Here is a 19,468-nt window from a genome sequence, read left to right on the forward strand (position 1 = left end):
TAACGGCGGTGGGAGCTTTGTTGCAACAAACGCAGTCCGCGGCAACTGCAGCAGTGTTTGCCGTTTTAGAAAGCTAGCACTCAGTGCACAAGTTCTCTGGAAAGGCGTCACAGTTTTCGTGGTCAGAAAGTGTCCACGGTGAAACCTGAAAGACTGAGGCTCCAAAGGCATGGGAGGTACCGTAAAAACCGGACTATAGGTCGACCCCCTAACTAACCAATTCTAAAAATGAAAAAGATCTTTTTTCAATGGGAAAAGTACCGAAAGACAGCCTTACTTTGAAACAAATGCGACTCGAGATGTTGGACAATGGTGACAGTATTTAATTTCATTTAAATGCTGCTTGTATATACACCCGGCAATATTTTTAACAATATCGCGCACCAATCGGCCCGCGTGTTTGTTTCTGGCACAGGCAAGTACGGCGCCGTAGAGCAAAGCCCTCCTCTTCATGAATCGCCGCAACCAGGATGGCGAGCCTTTGAATTGCGCCCTCGTGAGTCTAGAGGCACGCGCGATCTCTGCCGCTTTCACGCGGATGCATTCGGCAGTCACAGGCAGCGATCTTGCTCGCAGCGCAACGTTTCCTTCATATTCTCGATACACTACGGTCTGCCCACGAAATGTTTTCTTCTGGTTGCTGCAAGTTGTAATACGCTGCTTCTGCCTCCGCCAGTACTGAATGCTCTTTTCGGATACTCCAAATTCGCGCTGTACCGACAGGTTCCCGTGAGCTTCCTAGTACTCAATCGTGTTTTTCTTGAAGGCGACGGTAAATTGCCGTTAGCTTCCGCTTTGCATCTACTAAAACGCAAAATGGCACCACTGCTGCTGATGGCGATGGAGGCTGTTGACTTCAGCCACCCATTGTTGCAAGACTTCCGTATTTTTTCCGCCAATGACCGGTATATAAGACGGGGGTCGACTTTTCACCATGGTTTTTTGAAAAAAAGTTCGACCTATATTCCGGTTTTTACGGTATGTGAACGCCATAGCTAGGCTTCAAAGGGAAAGGAATAACGCAAGAAGAAATGGAAAAATAAAATCAGTCTTAAAACAGCCCTAGCACTTTCGGTGAAGAAACACTAGCAAAAGCCTCGACCCTCTTAATCAGCAACACCTTAGCAGGGTACCTCTGGGTCCACACGCACCCCGCACTCAGAAATGGCCGCCACCACCATGTGAAACAGTGCACACCCTTTAACACTTATAAACGCCCAAACAGATCCTGGACAATGGTGCTGAGACAACTACAACACGGTAGCACAACAGGAGTGTTGCCACACGAAGAGGCGCCGAGAAGAGAAGACTCTTAATCCCTCTTTACCACTTCCTTATCACTGAACTGCTTTTGAAGCAATTTTGGAATGTTGGTTGGCTCGGTTGATAGGGGTTTAACGTCCAAAAGCAACTCGGGCAATGAGAGATGCCGTAGTGAAGGTCTCCGGAAATTTCGACCACCTGGGGTTCTTTCAAGCGCACTGAAGTCGCACAGTACACGGGCTTCCAGAATTTCGCCTCCATCGAAATTCGACCGCCACGGCCGGGATCAAACACGCGTCTTTCGGGCCAGCGGCCGAGCGCCATAACCACTCAGCCACCACGGCAGCTCACTTTTGAAATGTGTAGATGTATGTATATACACAAAATTGAAGCCTCCATAAACATTCGGTTTTCACATTTTGCATTTTAGCATTAAACCACCCATTTGGGGAAACTAGTACCGTTCTGATAGTGGATAACGAACGCATTATTTTAGTGCATGTTCTGCGCCAAACTGAGTAATTCAACTATGGGTTTTTTTTTATGCCCCTTCGGGCTACTTTCTTTTGAAAAATGTCATCCATCACACAAGACCAAAGTACGCCCTTCATGAGGATAAATTTTGTATTTACGTGCTGCAAAGTGGTGTATTTCGCAGTATAATACTAAAAGAATGTTTTCTAGGCATGTATTAGAAAATAATAAGAAAAATCTGGTATTTTATGCTTTTCTTCGTTAGGAGAGTTCACTTCCGAAAGTTATAACTCCTTTTCTAACTGTATGAAAATTACAAAAGTTTGCGCAAGTGCACTCTATAGTATTATAATATATTAATAAATCAATATTGAAAATGTCATTCAAATCAGACAAGTGCTCCAAATTGTAACTTTTTAGACTCTCAATGACGTAAAAATACTCCCAGACTTTAATGTTCCTTCTCGGAAAAACGAGAGATCAAAAACTTGGTGCCTTTAGCCTCTCTTAAAGAAGAGAATGAGATAGCATTTGGAAGTTTGTCCACTGCCAAATGTTCCAAACATCCTCCTAAATCTTCGAAGTAGGCCCACCCCAGAAAATGAATTGGCATGGATTAGTGGGTGGATTGATGTGCATTAGTAGGAATTAGTGGTGGAATAATTAATGCATGTTTGTGGGGGTTATTGAAATGAATTCATATGGATTGTTAGGGATTAATGCGTGGATTAAAGTGGATTAGTTGGGGATTACTGGATGGACCAAGGTGGAAGAGTGGGTCAGATCAGTATAACCACACATGATACCGTATTTACGAGCATAATTTGCACCATCACATAATTTGCACCATCGCATAATTTGAGCACCCTTAACTTATCACCCGGGTTTACGAAAAACATTTTTCACTCGCATATTTTATGCACCGCGCTGCGCTAGACCACCATCATGCACGCGGGCTCAACCCTATGGCTCTACCCAGTAGCATTCGGCTATTCCGCGTGTGTTGTTCGGAAGGCTTTTTTAATCTTTTGTGCACTGGGCGTTCATGGTGGTGTCGGAGGCCGCTGTTACAATCGCGGCGGCACCAGCGGCATCGCCACTCGGAACGGCCAGCAGAGTTTCTGGGGAGGATAAGCAGCTGGTAGAAGAGCCAACACCGCTGTTTGGCTGATGCATGTGACTCGACTGCCGGCTGCGCTTTTCTTGGTGGCTCTGACGGCTTGTGTTTGGTTGTTCGGTCGTGTCTTACGATGGGATATCACAACTATACGGCAAGTTTCAAACTGCTTGTCAGCGCCTTATCACGGCGCGGAGCGGCGAAGCCAGCGAGAATAACCGCGTACGCACAAGTTTGCCCATAGACGACAATCATTGTGTCGGCAAAGTTGTGCGCATGTGGCTATTCTCGCTGGCTTTGCAGCTCCGTGCCGTGATAAAGCGCCGACAAGCAGTTTGGTCGACGCTCACGCGGCACAGTTAAAGAATTGTTTGGTGTGATAATTGATTAATTGATTCGCGCTTGCTATCCAGGACGAAGTTGCGAAAGCAAACTTACGGAATCTGGAACTACCGAACAATTAGCAGGGCCGCAAGCGATGACGCTGTTTTAGCGTTTTATTCAGCTTCATGCATGCACCTTCATGCCATTCCGCAAGGGGGGAGGGGGGTGGGGGGGGGGGTGCGCGGCTTTTCATTTAGAGTGAACTTTTTTTCGGGGGGCGGCCAGCGTGGGGATCAGGCACTGGTGCTGACGTATATGCAGCAACATACACTATATATTGCACGTTATGACCTTTGTGGAGTTTTTTAAGTCGCGCTCGCAAAATTCCCGCGTAATTTGCACACCCCCCTTCTTCGAGCCCTAATTTCTGAATAAAAAGTGCACAAATTATGCGCGTAAATACGGTAATCCAATGGAAGGTACTTGAACCTTCTAGTCCTCGGATTTTCAAATTTGGCAGTGCTAAAGACACCATGACCTTTTCGACCATCAATTCGTTAGAAACCGGATGGCGTTTGCACCTCCACACTGCTGTCCATATAGCTCGCAGCACCATAAAGATAAAAGCCTGCAGCTGCCGAACTGTGTTGTGTACGCCACACGAACGCAGCTCGGCGACCGCAGCACAAAGAAAACCTGAACGGCTAGCGCCAAAGCATCAGCAGTGCCGTGGCCGGCGCGGGCGAGTGTTCAGGCAACAAAAACCTGCTACGGCATGCACCAGAGCACGGGTTCCACCAGTCTCGTGCACTTGCCTTTTCTCTTTTCCATTGCTTCACAGCTCTAGTAAATTTGCAGTAGTGTGTTGTACTCACTATGGGCAGACTTTTACCAGCGAGGAGCAATGTCAGCCAAGGACTCTTCGTTCAAATTACTGTATTTATACGATTGTAAGTCGACTCGTATGTAAGTCGATCCCCCCAAATCGCATGTCGGGGAAAAAAAATGTTGACGCGAATGTAATCGACCCATTGCATGTCCGAAGACAAAAACTCCGGTGGACGTACTCAAAAAAGAAAATCTATTGCATAGATAGGCTATTCATCCTCACTTGAGTCATCTTCAGTAGTACTGCTGTCTTCGTCGCCGCTGCGGTCCCACAGCACATCGTCCTCCATGGAAAGCCCGCACTTCCTAAATGACCGCATCACGACATTGCGTGGTACGGCCGCCCAAGTGGAAATCACCCGCCCGCACACAGCCACCAGGGCGGCTCTCTTCACGCGCCCCGTTGGCGTAAATCCCCACCCTTCCGCCACCAGCCACTCGTTATACTCACGCCGGAGCAAGCCCTTGAATCGCTTGTTAATGCCAACGTCTAGCGGCTGCAGCTGCCCAGTCAGACCACCGGGAATCACCAGCATATCTGTATGTTCTTTTCGGAGCTCTGACTTCACTTTCGCGGTAAGGTGGCCGCGAAATGAGTCCAGCACAAAGAGGTTCGGATTACAATCTATGAGGGATGCCTCTGGCCTCAAAAGCCACACGTGACGGCACCAATCAATAACTAAGTCGTCCGTCAGAAAGCCTTTTTCATTCATTCGCACAATCACACCTTTCAACAACATTTCCTTTCGCATAGCTTTTCTTTTGAAGACTATGTACGGTCGGAGCTTTGTGCCATCTGCCTAGCATGATAGCATAACAGTGAACCGAAGTTTCTCATTTCCTGTCGAGAAAAGCTTAACTTCGCGAGCTCCCCTCACGCTCACTGTTGTCTTGCTCGTCATGTCGAAGTAAACGGGAGACCGGTCCGCATTGCCGATTTGGCCGAGCAGGTATCGCCGCGAGTCGCGTAGCTTGAGGTAGTGCCTATGGAAGGCGAGAACTTTCTCCTCGTAAGCAGCAAGCAGCTTCTGGCATACACTAGTACGCTGACGAAGACGGAAGCCAGCCCTCTTCATAAATTTCGGAGCCCAAACCCTGCTACCTTTGAAGTCTGTTCGGGATATCCCAGCTTCTGCAGCGAAGAACCGGCTTTGTTGCATGATCATTTCGAATCTCACTAGAAGCTGCCGATCACTTATTTCGGTAACACATGCTGCAAGCTTGACCTCCAGCTCCAGAAAGCGTTCGGACTTCGGCCCGCGGAAACCTCTTCGCTTGGAGTCGCAGTCGAAAATTCTGTCTCCCTACTTCCGCCACTCCCACACCAACCGTTCAGAAACGTCGAACTTCCGGCCCGGCACGCAGTTGTTCGTTTCTTCGGAGCAAATGATGGCCTCCCTGTTGAACCTTGCACTGACTGAGCGCTGAATGCTTTTCGAACAGGTCGAGTTCATGGCAAAGCACATGGCCGGCAGTCGAGTCAAATGGACCAACTCCAAGCACCACCAAACAAAAAGTGATCAGTGTCGGGGCGTTGGCTCTTCCAGCAAACATCGGCATTCCCCAGAACCGCCGCCGTTATGCCGCCATATTACACAACCAACTGAAATAGCAGCTCTTCCATCAGCTAGCGACACTCCCGGGTGCTGGCGCAGACTCCGCGATTGTTCGACCCTTGCTTAACTATCCTTACTCCCGCGAGTGAGATGACATGAAATTGGTTTTTGGGGAAAGGAAATGGCGCAGTATCTGTCTCAAATCTCCGCGGAAACCCAGCCATAAGGGAAGGGATAAAGGAGAGACTGAAAGAAGAAAGGAATCAAGAGGTACCGTAGTGGAGGGCTCCGGAATTATTCTGGCCACCTGGGGACTTGCCTTCGCGTTTCGCCTCCATCGAAACGCTGCCGCCGCGGCCAGGTTGTAAACCGGGTACCCTGATCAGTAGCCGAGCGCCCTAACCCCTGAACAACTGCGATGGGTAATGGTTTGCGCAGTAAAAGTAAAAAATGAAGAATCCTTGTCGGAAAGCCCGTGGAATACCTGAATGCTACGCTTGGAGCATTACAGCAAACAAAAACTTGTAACCTCGCAGTAGCATCCCTGATAACCGTTTTTCTTGCTTTTATTAGCATTCGCAGGTTTCGTTTAGATTGTAAGTCGCCCCCACCCCCCCCACACTTCGGAACCTTAAATTTAAAAAAAAAAAGGTCGACTTACAATTGCGGAAATACGGTAACCGCTGCGGATGCAGAGTCGTTAGAATTATCAGAAGTTCTCCCCCACTGAAATACACAGGGCTATGAAAAAGACCTGGGCATCAGTTCGAATTAACAGAGTTCGCATTAACGATCTTTTACTGCTTTTACACAATTGTAAGTCGAATCAAACGTAAGTCCACAACCCATATCTCATATCAGAAAAATGACTTGGAGGTCACTTAAGCTCCGTCCTTAACAGTAGAACGCAATAGCATTATCCGGCTGCCACCGCTTATCATTAACCGCTATCAGCTGCCCTATGCAGGCGTGAAACCGAAAATGTCACTGGACTACTCGTCCACACATCGTGATCGCTGCTGCAAGTCCCACAGCAGATCGTTCTAATGTCATGCTCCAGCGAAATCCTGCACTTCGCAAACATCTGCACTATGAAAGCACGTGGAACAGCTGAAAATTTTGCTTCCCTGTAGAAGCCACATCTCTATCATCCGTTCAGAGACGTCGAACTTGGGGCCTGGCGTGGAGTTGTTCATTTCTTCAGTGCAAAGAATAACATCCATCTTGAATGCAGCCATGAACGAGAGGCGGACGCTTATCTGACCCGGAAAACAAATCTAAGTCGAACGATGGCACGGTGGCGAGAAGCCAAAACAAGAGGGACGATGCACCTAGGGGGATGCCAGCTTGCCACTTATCAACAGCAAAAAAATCGGCCACCACACGCGGGGAGAGGGAGGGAGAGCCCCGCAGCAAAAGTGCAACCACGCTGAAGCATCCCTGATACCTCGTTTGTCTCGCCTTTATTTATGGTGGCATGCTTTGGCTTCTAAAGTAAATCAACCCCCGCACCCCCACCCACCCCACTTAGGATTTTCATAATTTTAAATATAGGTCTACCTACAATCGTGTAAAAACGGTAGCTGCATCCAAGAAATGTAAGGCACCGAGGCTTACAAATTTTGCATGAGAATGAGGTCACATTAAAGGGGCACTAAAAAAGAAACAATAAGTCAAACTAGACTGAAGGATTACCCTTTGGTAACTCTATTGACAATTCTGCACAACCAGATTACTTTGTAGGAAAAAAAAATATCTTAAAGACCTCAATTTCACCTTTGCTGTCTCGCCCATGAAAACTGGGGCTTCCTACGTTCTGTGGATTAAATAATAAAAAGCACCTCTTGGTGAATCAGGGGGGGCCGCCAATGGAGAGCACCACCGCTAGAGCGAGCAAAAACGCGGCTGGAAGCGATGGCATGGTGGCGAGAAGCCAAAACAAGAGGGACCATGCTCATACTCGCTCATGCTCATAATGGCTCATACTCGCGGCCATCAGCCTGTCTGTCTGATGTCACGCTCTTGCGCCATTGGTAGTTCACTGCGCATGCGCAAGGTGGCGCCACCTGCGCACACGGTGCGCCCACGCCAGACGCCTTGCAGCTGTCGACCCGGGTGCCGCGCAACCTCCCTCCTAGACGCTAGCGTCAATGGAGTCCCAGAATGCGGGCAAACGCAAGCACACTACTCCCCCAGCTACACTGCGACAGAAGACCAATGAGCGAATGCGTTGGCATCGGCTTAATGCTTCGTTCCGTCCATCTGTCCCTTTGCGAAATCTATCGCACTATAGCCATCAATCAAATGACATCAACTCTATAAGAAAAAAATCCTTGAACACGGCGGGATTCGAACCACCATCCTTCTGTTCCGGAGCCGAGCGTGCTATCGATTACGCTACTTCCTGCAAGCGCATATGTAGTAACAACTGTGTACTTAACACCTTAACTACACATCAGTGACAGAAGCAGCAACACCGCGCTAAAGGCTTTTGCCTCACCGCACTTTAGGTCAACAAAGGGCCCTGAAGGGAATGAATTTTTTTTTCCACAAAAAACAATTTTTTTTGTTATTTTCACAAAAAAGAAATCTAGCCAGAACTAACTGCAACTCGACCACTCCTATAGAAATGTGCAGAGACTCACGGCTGCCCAGGCTAGTTGCTGCTTCAGAACCTCACGTTCCTCGTTTAAATCGAGCGAGGCCACAGCGGTGGTCAGGGTGCCAAGCAGGCGGCGCACCACAAACTGCTCGCAGGGACCCAAGGCAGCTGGCACCTTGTTCTCCATGACATCCTGTAGCATCTGGTAGATATCCGCGAACTGGGGGAGCTCCAGACCATAAACCTCCGTGGGATCGGCGAAGGGCTGCCGCTGGCACGATTCCACCACCTGCACAAAGACAGCATGCAAAGAAGAAGGGACCAATGCAGGCAAGCCGACAGAGGGTGAATGCAGGCCTTCCAATGCTGACACATTACTGCCACCTCTCTGGAATGACGATTTGATTCTAATGGCACAATGGCAGCTTGGTCATAGAGCACTACCTTGGGAGTGCACAAAACGGGCGTCAATAGAGAGTAAGACACACCCACAAAGAAAATGACAGCTCATTAAGCCTGTGTCACACTGCGGAAACACAAAAGTGACATCGGCAAAACACTTTCGCCAGCAAGCCATTAACAAGTTGCTGAACCAACTCATTCCAGAGAAACAAGCAGAGAAACAAGACAGGCTGCTGTAGTATTGCCTCAGTATGACAGCTTTCGGGAACCAGCACTAGGAACAAACAACGTTCGTAGACACAGTTTGGCCTGCTCTCCGGCTGGGCAAATTTTCTGGCACCAACGCACCAGCCAAAGCACGCACTTTGTGGTGACTGACCACTTTCGTGCCTTTCCCGATTGCAAGCATTGCTTGCAAAGCATTTCCTTTCGCCGCATTGTTGTCTGCGGCGGTGCAGCATCTTGCAGGCATGCAAATTTCCGCGGTGCAGCATCTAGCAGGCATGCAAATTGCCGCGGTGCAGCATCTAGCAGGCATGCAAATTGCGGCGGTGCAGCATCTTGCAGGCATGCAAATTGCCGCGGTGCAGCATCTAGCAGGCATGCAAATTGCCGCGGTGCAGCATCTTGCAGGCATGCAAATTTCCGCGGTGCAGCATCTAGCAGGCAAGCAAATTGCGGCGGTGCAGCATCTTGCAGGCATGCAAATTGCCGCGGTGCAGCATCTAGCAGGCAAGCAAATTGCGGCGGTGCAGCATCTTGCAGGCATGCAAATTTCCGCGGTGCAGCATCTAGCAGGCAAGCAAATTGCGGCGGTGCAGCATCTTGCAGGCATGCAAATGCCGGCAGGCAGACTACTGTCATCGACACCGCCAGATGGCTGGCTGCCATGCGTCAATCCTGCCCACGCCTCCGCTGGAGCCACTGTGGAGGAGCGCCGCCCTGTCCCCGTCCCATTCTTGTGTGCAAATTACCATACGCTCCTGACGAGCGTGGCTTTCCACAAAGCCCCTTTCTCTCTGGCGAAGCCCCTCTCTGCCTGTAGCGACGGTTCCGTCTTTCGTTGTTTTTAACGGTGCCAGCCAGCAACAAATCAGCACGGATGTCGGCAGATAAGTCTGCAAGGTGCTCGTGAAAATATGCTGCTGTCATTTTCACCCCAGAGAGCTATCGCAATGGTCGACACAAGGAGATTTTTGTGAGACGCAACGAAGCAGGTACCATCAGCCTGAGCTTAAGGATAGATCATTAGAAGAGAGCGCTACAACGAGGGATTAGATGTCACGGGTGAGCATGAGTTATTTGACCAGGCGTATTGAAAACCAATATAAACAAATCAGTACCGTCGCATTTTTTCTCAGAGATTTTATGAGGGGGGGGGGGGGGGGGGGGTATGCTTCCTGTAGGCATTTTTAGTTTGTACTACTGCACTCGCTTCGGAAGTGAGACGGTGTAATGTGTAGGCGCGTTTCCTGTCATATGTATGAGCCGTTCGAGACAGAATCGACAACGCAAAACATCAGCATAATCCGCCTTTTTCATTTTCCTGTGCTGCCACCTCGCGTACAACGCTGGAAGCTCACTGGTAGGGTACTGCGCGCCCAACCCGGCCGGACTGAGTGCCGCTCCGGAGCACGTTTTGTTGGAATCTGTCGACGATGCCGTGTGCCAGCACCTGGTACCTGGAGGATTTATAAGGTTGACTGATGGTTGGGTGCAAAGTCCGAGGCAGGCTGCAGCGCCCACCGAAGAGCAAATTCTTCAGAATCTGCAATCATCCGGCATGCGATGCGAACACCAGCTAGCAAGGGCCGCCGCTTCGGAGATGAAGGCTACATTCGGAACATAATGTTCAATAAGATATCCCCGATCAGTGAGGTTGGCGTTTTCCGCTGTATATGCCTGCAATTCATGAAAGGTGGATACTACATCGTGCACGCCGTAGTACAGAAAACGACTAAGGACAACAGTTTTCACAAGCAATCGTTGTGCTCAAGCGCTGCAGAATAGCTACACGAGCTATAAAAGCGCAAGCGTACTCGAACAAAGCAGCTCTGCTAGCATTTCACTGTATTTTCCCACAGCACACCGCTGCATAGGTTAAACAAGCATGCGCGTCCATAAAGACGAGCGCGAGAGGCGATTGATCCATTCTGGCGATACCCCGCAGAGCTCTTCATTATGGATATGATGTGAACACACGCATAACGCACCTTCTTCTTCTTGTGCCTCTTAATACATGGCACGTACCCACACGGGGGGGATTGGCCAGGGTGTAGTGGCATAAGCAAGGAAATTTCCATAGGAGATCATGACAAAATTTTAGCACCATGCGTGAATGCTCTCGCAGCTTCTTTTTCACTGCCCGCTCCATCGCACGTTGAAAGCAGCTCACAGCACTTGTCCATTTGGCCTTCTTGCTTGAGAAAGCAAAAAGCGTCGGAACGATGTCTGGGTGCCGCGGTGACATTCGAGGCCTTTTTGCCCATGAATAAAACACTTCGAGATAGACTGCACATGCATTTAACCACAGTACATCGTTCGTACCTGTCACAAAGTGATTCCCGCTCCGTCTTGACGTGCTTGACGGTGCCCAAGGGCATCCACGATCGTTGAGCCGGCGAACTGTTTTTATCCACGCTTCGCGTCGAAGGCTGTCCCGGGAAGCGCTCCGAAAGCAAAAAAATTCAAGTTTGCTTCCCTTTACATATTGGGCATTGCAGCCGTATGCAGCACATTTCGTACGTATCGCCAAATGCGTCGCGCTGAACGCCCGACGGCTGCAGCAACGCACCCCGCGTAGGAAGCCGGTTTGTTTACACTTCCACGGCCGGTCTCGAGTAGAGCGTGCGACCCTTCCAATATGTTTCGCGACACCACCGCCAGGGAATGGGCGCATGCGCAGTCGCGTCGTGAAAAAGGCGGATTACTGCTGCAGTAGCCGCACACAGCAATTACAGTAATCCCTCGTTATAACGAAGTCAGCGGGACGGCAAAAAAATTGGTTATAAGCGGCAATTCGATTCAAGCGACCACCTGAGAAAATCTAAAGCAGTCGAGCTTTAATTGTGCCACAACGGCGTGGAAGTCAAAATACAATGTATTCAGTAAAGCAAAACTTAGATCAGGTGCAAAAAAGGCAGTAAGCATTGGCTGTTTGAAGTTATTACCAGTTGCGTGCAGCCCCTGCTCTAATCTGACCATGCATTGCACAAGGCCACGGTCGCCGCCCATGAATTCAACCTTTTGAATCCCGAAGGCAGTGGCCGCTTTCGTGCGGTGGGGGGTCACGGAAATGCTATGGCTCGAGTCTGAGGTTGTGTTTGTTGTGCTCAAAAAATGATTAGCCGCTCAATTTAGGTACACAGCGCGATCACGAAAACTGAACGGTTTTGCAGTGGGGGCTTCGCATGATTACGGGCACTTTTTTTTTCCTCGAGGTGTACAGCTGTGAAGTTTGCAATTGAGTTTTTCGGTGCACCGTTGTCGACGACACTATGCTAATTCTACGTTTCGAGCCTCAGTGTTCGCGCAGTGTCGCGTCCGCGCCGTTGACAGATGTCTAGGAACAAAATTCAATGGCCCTGCCAAGCATTTCGACCGTTCGTTTAGTTGGATGGCGCGAATCAAGCATGACCTGCTTGAGAAAATGGCCGGGGAAGCACCGTGGTTGCGTTGACCCGCCATGTTGACAGCCCGACTCGCCGTTGGCAGCGCTCAGATTTTTCGTGTTTTCGGCAAGTTATCAGTCGATTTGCACCATCAAAAGTGCAACGAAGCTAGGGGCGGTGTTTTATTGCGATGCAGGCCGATTATGACTAGCAGCGAGAAAATTTCTAGGCCGGCTTCCCCAAGGTCGTCTTCCTGATCTGTTAACATAGCTCCTCGCGTCGAACACGGCAAAGGGCGTGCGACAGCAGTCGCTTGCGACCAGGCAGCAGCTCGACATCACCGTTATTCATGCTTGCAACCGCGACCAGCGGGTTGCCTTCTTGTCTGAAGTGAAAACTCTAAGAAAAGACGTTGTTCGCGCACTTTCGAGAGTTTTGTCTGCTTTGGCCGATGTGAAATGGTTAGGCTTAGCGACGACGACGGCAGCCAGGGAGAAGCTCAGTTTGCTGCCGAAAGCTCACCTCGCTCTCGACTCGCAAGCGTGAATAGGCTCATAATCGGAGGGACACCTCTTCTGTGCTTTCTGGCACGTTTCAGAGCCAAAAATGTTCTTTAGAGCGGTAAAACTTTGCTCATCGAGCTCACCCCTTGGAATGCTATGGCGCAAGTCTGCCCGCGGTCTTTTGGCCACTTTTCGGCAGCCACGAGACCACGGTTTTCTGGCATCGCAAAGCGTCAAGAAAATTTTATTTTCGTTTGGATTCTATCACTGGGGACACCAGTGATGCGACTGCAACCGATTGGGCGCGCTTCCATTCGCATCCGCTGTAAACAGCTGGGGGCACTCGGCACTCGCTCGGTACCCGTTACTAGGCAGGTCATCGGTCGTAGGTTTGGTACCTTTGTGGCCTGTTCTGTGCCTGCCTGAGACTAATTCGTCGGCGGTATTAATTTGTCACAACATGCGCAAACGAGTCGCCGCTGCCGTGGCGATAACTCCGCTCGCCACTTCGCTCTAAGCGGCTCAAGCTCTTCGTTCGCTTCGAGTAATTCGGCTTAAAATGCAGGCGTTTTGCTCGGGACCGGAAGAAATTTTGAATAAAGCGATATTTCAAGCAAAGCGATTTCGTTCTAATGAGGAATTACTGTATTCGTTCTACATCTTTACTGCAAAACGCATAAGGCACTAGACAGCACAAGGCACCTCCTGTTTTAGCAGCTGCACATGGATAGAGGTGGCGGAGGAGCCCCACCAAAATTCTTTTTCCAGTGTGACAAGGAGATCGCCAACAGTTGTCACAGAAGTTTCAGACACATGTTGCTGGATGAAAGGGAATTCTTTCCAATGAGCCCGTGTTGCTGTGGTGTGATAGGGTCACCAACATTACGGAAATGTCGTGTTGGCGAACGGAGTTTGCAGACTCGTTTCCAAGGAGCACTGAATGGTAAATAACAAATGTAAAATGTGAGAGTCCACTAAGTACAACAGGATCCTCGCACACCAAGCTTGTCACGTCAATTTCCCTCTATGGGGAGTACACTCAATTTGCTGCCTGTTTTAGCCATGGGGTCTAGCTAGCCCTGGGAATGACTGCATTCATGAGAGGCGAGTGCTGTTGCCATTCATTTCTTTACCCTGTTGGGGGAGAGAGGCGCCTGAGCATTTTTTCCAACACCATGAATTCAAAAAAATCTAGGGAAGTCTTCGCTTTGATTTCAGCCTGGCCTTGATTTCGGACTGCGGCAGATGGCCCTGGGTGCTGCATCCGATGCGCTCCTCACATTACTGATGCCTTTACAATACACAATGGATGTGGCAGAAGGATGCAACCTGCCGTTGCCATCTCACCTTCACAAGCGCCTGTGAGCGGTCAAAGCGACGCCGCTTCACGTCCAGCGCCCTCCGTAGGATGCGAAGAGCTTCCGTCGTGCGTCTGCCAGTTGCGCCCTGCACCACGATGCGATCTTTCTTGCACCGGCGCTCCATCAGAAAATGGCTGCAAGAATTAGAGAGAGCGAAATTTCAGATCTACTTCCTTTTAATAAAAATACATTGACTACGCGTCATCAATAATCTTGGTGGCTTCATATCTGGCACCACTGATTTCCTCTCATCAGACATACCACACCTGCACTCTTTGTGGCATTTACTATACAGCGAGATGATTTTATTAAATTTTTAGGGACAATTTGATGGTCGCACTTCAGACAATTCGGGCGTTTTCTTCAGTTCCTTGATGTCCCAATTAGTGAGATTTTACTTTATAGGAAAACAAGTATATTATTGATAACATTTTTTAAAACCCCACCTCCATTTAACACTGGCGGTTGAATAAATAAATCATTGCATTTCACCAATACTTGATGTTGTACTGATGCTTATAGCTATGTCTGCACACAGAAGAGGTTACAAAATGTTATGCACAGACGTAAATCACCATTGGCCTTGGATCATATAAAGGTGCACTTCTGAAAATTCAAGCTTCTGATCATTTAAACTAAACTCCCTGGTCCCTTGAAGTCTGAATTATTGACTGTCTACTATAGTACATGCAAAGAGTAATAATATCACACAAACACAAGAGAAAACTTGCAGTGACTTTTGTAAGGCCCGTTTAAGTAACTAACATACATATTGCACTTTCAGTTCACAGTCACATTTATCAGCACTGATGTGTGTAAAAGATCAGTGGCACACAGCTGCAGAACACGCATGCAAACAGCAGATGCACATCACTAGGTCATAGCAATTAGAAGTTCTGTGTCGCTTCCTGCAGTTGGTTACGACTGTTTTTTCCATTTTTTGTACAAGAAACGTCATTTCTACAAATCATTTTGGGCACACTCATTCTTGTTTTGAGCGTGCATTTTTCACAAACTGTAAGCTTGAAGAAGAATTTTTTTTTAAACTCGCTTAATTTTTTTACCTTAGCTTTCTAAGGAGGGAGGCTACCCTTGAACACCAACTTTGTTTGTTTCTTGAGATATCTGAATGAAATTTTCAGGGTAGGCTCACAGCACAAACATTTCAAGAAATACTATGTTTCATGAAGCTGTGCACACTCACTGGTTCTAAGGTTACAGGAGCATATCAAACTGGTTCACATAGGCCCCTTACTCCAGGTCTGGAGAATTTGAAAATGGTTATTCCTACATAGGTACCGCAGGGCAAGGCAAGGCCCTTTTGTTGAATTTCCTCGCTGAAAAATTTTAGCATAGCACTGAATTTGGTGTCATTGATTAGACCTCATTAGCCAAAATTAATTGCTTATGACAAATTCCAGACACAATATTCTGAATAAACGAGCTTGACTTGCCTTTAGAAATTTATTCAGGTACGGAAAAAAAAAACATGGAAATTCAATAAGTGGTTCCCGAGATGCAACCAGAATCTCGATCACCTCGCACATGAGGAAATGCGTTTCCAAGTGAACGGCGGGCAATGCGTTGTCACGCTTCGGGGTAGATGCGAGACAGAAGCTGGAGGCCACAATCTCCGAGGTTGATGCCTTCGGCGCACAAGGCATGCCCGAAGCAAAGCATTCTTGCACCGATGAAGCTGCTGGTACGTCGCTGGAAGCGGCGACGCAATCGCTGTCTAGTAGCGATGCAGAAGCAGCTACGTGGCTGGAAGCATCGACAGTTTTTGGCGGCACGCTTTGCCGAACGAACAAACTTCATTGCACGCTTCCGCGCACCGAACGCGTGTAGCGTCTTTAGCTTTGCTGGACACATCGTGACTGACTGCGCAATAGTCAACAGTTTGCAGGAAACTGTTCGGACGGCACGGCGAGAGATCGTAGACGTGACAACGGCGATCACAACGAGAAAACGAAATAAAGAGCGACGGCAGCCGGGACGGACGACGCGGCGGCCGCCGCAAGAGGGGGTCGCCGCGTCAACGCGCGCAGCAGCCAACAGCGGCCGCACGATCCCCCGTGTTTTCGAGGAGCGCGTCCTTCACCCAATCACAGCCTCGCATTTAAAATGTGGGAAACTCGAAAGGCGCTTTGAGGGCCCCAATCACAAGCGAGCCACGCTCCCACCATGCCACCGCCACCGAAGGCGGCAAAAAAAGAGCAAGAATTCACGAACGAAACAAGACCAAGATGGCGGCGCTTGGTTCGCTGGCTGAGGAACAGCGTCCGCGCTAAGTTGGGGTATTTTCGGCGCTTTCTCGCAGCTCAGCGGGCACCGCGTCTTGTTAGATATTTAATATGAAGTACTTTCACGATGAATTAGTCGTTCATATTTACAGAAAAGGTAGTTTGACACATACTGCCGGAATATGTACCTTCCCAAAAATCGACTTTTTCGCGATTTTTTGGTTTTCAAGAGCCGCGCCCCCCTTAACTTACTTGACGGCAGTCGCTGATCGCGTCGGTACTGCCTGGGCCAGCTTCTCCAAGTCACTGCTTCCATGTTCCTTCAACGCATCCAACAGCTGCTTGCGTTCACTGCAGAGACAGAAGCACAGCACTATGACGTGTACTCCTTCCGCACCCAGCAGCTTATTTGCAAGGCAGGCTTACAAGCAGACTTCAAGTGAAGAAATCTCTGATCATCTTAAGCTGAGCTGGCATCAGATATAGCAGTAACAACATGCAGCAGAACCTTGCTGTTATGTTCCTGGGTGCAGAGTTTTGCCAGCTGCTATGTCTTCATGAGCCAGTCCCACCTAACCTCCAATACAATAGAAACCCATGCGATACAGACTCCTCGGTTATGTCGCAACTGTGACAGCATTCCCACATGCTACGTCGCAACAGTGCTTTACCCTGCGCCAGCATTTTGACATACAACGTTCAGCGAGCGTGGAACAGCAGTGGCAGACTGCCTAAAGCAGAACAGAGTTCATCTGCTTACCTGATTTGATTGCATGGCAAAAAGCAAGCACTTTCATGTGTTGTGAATTTTGGTTTTGTTTTTCCTGTGTTGCAGGGATTGCGTCTATTCACTGTCGCTTGCGTTTTTTAGCGCTAGTAACCTTGTTTCAGAGAGTGAATCAAAAGCATCAAATAGCCTGTCTTTCTTCTTTAATAACGAATCCATCGACACATGGCCGCCACCGTGTTCGGTGCCTTCCACCATGCTGCAACCATGCCAATGCTGTCGAGCACACTTACAGGCAGCATGAATCTGGACGCAGCTGCTAGTGCAGTTCCATCACCGGTGCAGCACGAACAACTGAAGGCGCGAAAACGAAGCTGTACGACTGCTAATGCTGTGCGGGGAGCGCAGTTGGCTACAAGGCATGTTTCTATCATCCACGTTTGCCTTGTTGTCTGCGGCTTAACACAATTTCTAGGTTCCAATAGATGAAGATTCTGTAGGATTAAAGCGACTGCATTGAAAATGGAGCATAACTATTCATGCATGCCCAAACTTCACCTGCTATGCACTGCCTCCATCTTCGCTACTACCTGCCTTCCACAAAAGGCTGCTCAGGAGGACAGAGCCATCGCAGGGCATCTAGGTCATTCAGTGCATGCAAACGAGTGCGAGAACTGCAGAGCCTTGAAAATTCCAGTGAAGCATTGCTACCTTTACTATAAGTTAAAAATAATACAATCCCCCCCCCCCCAAAAAAGGCCAGACAACGATGGTACAATTTTTCTCACGCACGCCTCCCGACTACTATGTTTCCCGGCTGGTACATTCCTTTTCAGAGGTCCTGTGGAACACAGAACAGCAGAGTTCTGTGGATAATTCTTAGCTGTAGAGTTTTTTACACAATAGTGATATCCCACTCTGGACAAGCTGACAGAAGTTGTTTCATGACAAGTCAACAGGCTGCAGTACAAGCTCAAAGCAAGACTGCCAGTTAATACAGAGCCAACCCACCACACAGCCTCAGTACCTGTGGCCTGGCTTGAATGCTTTCACATGCCAATTCGCAATCTTGTGCCCCACTGTTATTAACCACAAGTAAACATTCCCTTTAAACTTCCTTCCACCACAATGAATCTGATGTCATAGAAAGTTTCAGCATATTAAACAAAATAAAAATAAGAAATGAGCACTGAAGAACAATTTTGTAATCACAACAGCTCAGATGTACAACAAATCCTTAACAGAATCGAACATGTTGAAACAGATTTTGTAAGTTTCAGATGCCAGAAGCATCATATTCCAGTTATGAAAATTCTGGTGAGTAAAATGATGTGGTGCCAGCTTTCGCAACTATTTTAACACTAGTGCCATCAGCCATGCAATAATCAGATTCCGAACAGCTACGTCAATGTCAATGGATATTGTCACTGGATACTTATGAACACCCTCCAATGAAGCCTATCCAGGTGATGAATGGAATCGACATCTGGTCTGACGGCTGCCCAGAAAGACGCAATAAGGCACACGATGCCCTTGCAACATACGGGAAGTGCACCACACACCAAGGAAAAGCAGCCTTCAACGAGGAACAACAAACATTTTTTGATCGCCTAGACATGTTACTGTGTTTCCCCCAATATATGTGAAGAATGGCGAATCTGTTCAATTTGGAAAGCTGCAGTGGCAGAGTTTGAAAATACTGAGGTAAAGAAATGAGTCTTCACTGATGGAGTGTTTGAAGATTCAGGGAGTTTCGGAGCTGAGGAATACTGTCGCATGTGTAGTTGCTAGTTATAAAACGAATCACACGGTACTGTAATGATTTGAGTAACTGTGTTAAATAACCCTGATGCGGATTCCAAATAATGGAGGCGGCATATTCCAGCTGCAATTTCACCAGAATGTTGTACACCAGGAGCTTTGTGTCAGGTGTAGCCACATGTACAGTGTTTTTCAAATTACTCCTAGTGTTCTACTCACTCTGCTGAAGGTGTATTCCATGTGCCGATTCCATGACATGATGACACAGAGGCATTTGAACTGACTTATCCACTCAATGGCAGCATGGTTGATATAAGAAAATGGTACATTGTAGCGACATGTATACTGTAGTTCACGAGTTCCTTGCGGCACTACTGAAGACAGCGACTGCCTCAAACAATCACGAGAGTGCGTTAAACACATTCCTCCGTGCCTCGCCATCTGTGTGTCTGCCTGCAGTGTACATAGATATGGTTCACACCGACGCTGCTCCCGAGAATAAAGTGGCAGAATCGTCCGTCCAAATAAAAAATAGCCCGAATTTATCCCTCATATGATTTGTTATTGTCGAGATAAGATGACGCAAAAGCCTCGTGCCCCATTTACGGCCAGTGAACGTACTGAAAACGACAGTAC

The 19,468-nt window shown here is 48.4% G+C and overlaps 1 protein-coding gene across 5 annotated transcripts in view; it reads right to left on the reverse strand.

Moving 5' to 3' along the window:
- Nucleotides 1-19,468, reverse strand: part of LOC144099328 (uncharacterized) — a 44,776-nt gene that overhangs the window by 11,084 nt on the left and 14,224 nt on the right. For all 5 annotated transcript variants that reach the window (XM_077632545.1, XM_077632546.1, XM_077632547.1 and 2 more), the window contains 3 exons: nt 16,597-16,695; nt 14,088-14,235; nt 8,268-8,513 (listed from right to left, as the gene is read on the reverse strand). In XM_077632545.1, the coding sequence (XP_077488671.1) occupies nt 8,268-8,513; nt 14,088-14,235; nt 16,597-16,695 (493 nt within the window). The remainder of the gene's footprint in view (nt 1-8,267; nt 8,514-14,087; nt 14,236-16,596; nt 16,696-19,468) is intronic.

This window comes from Amblyomma americanum, chromosome 7 (genome assembly GCF_052857255.1).
Source record: "Amblyomma americanum isolate KBUSLIRL-KWMA chromosome 7, ASM5285725v1, whole genome shotgun sequence".
NCBI lineage: Eukaryota > Metazoa > Arthropoda > Arachnida > Ixodida > Ixodidae > Amblyomma > Amblyomma americanum.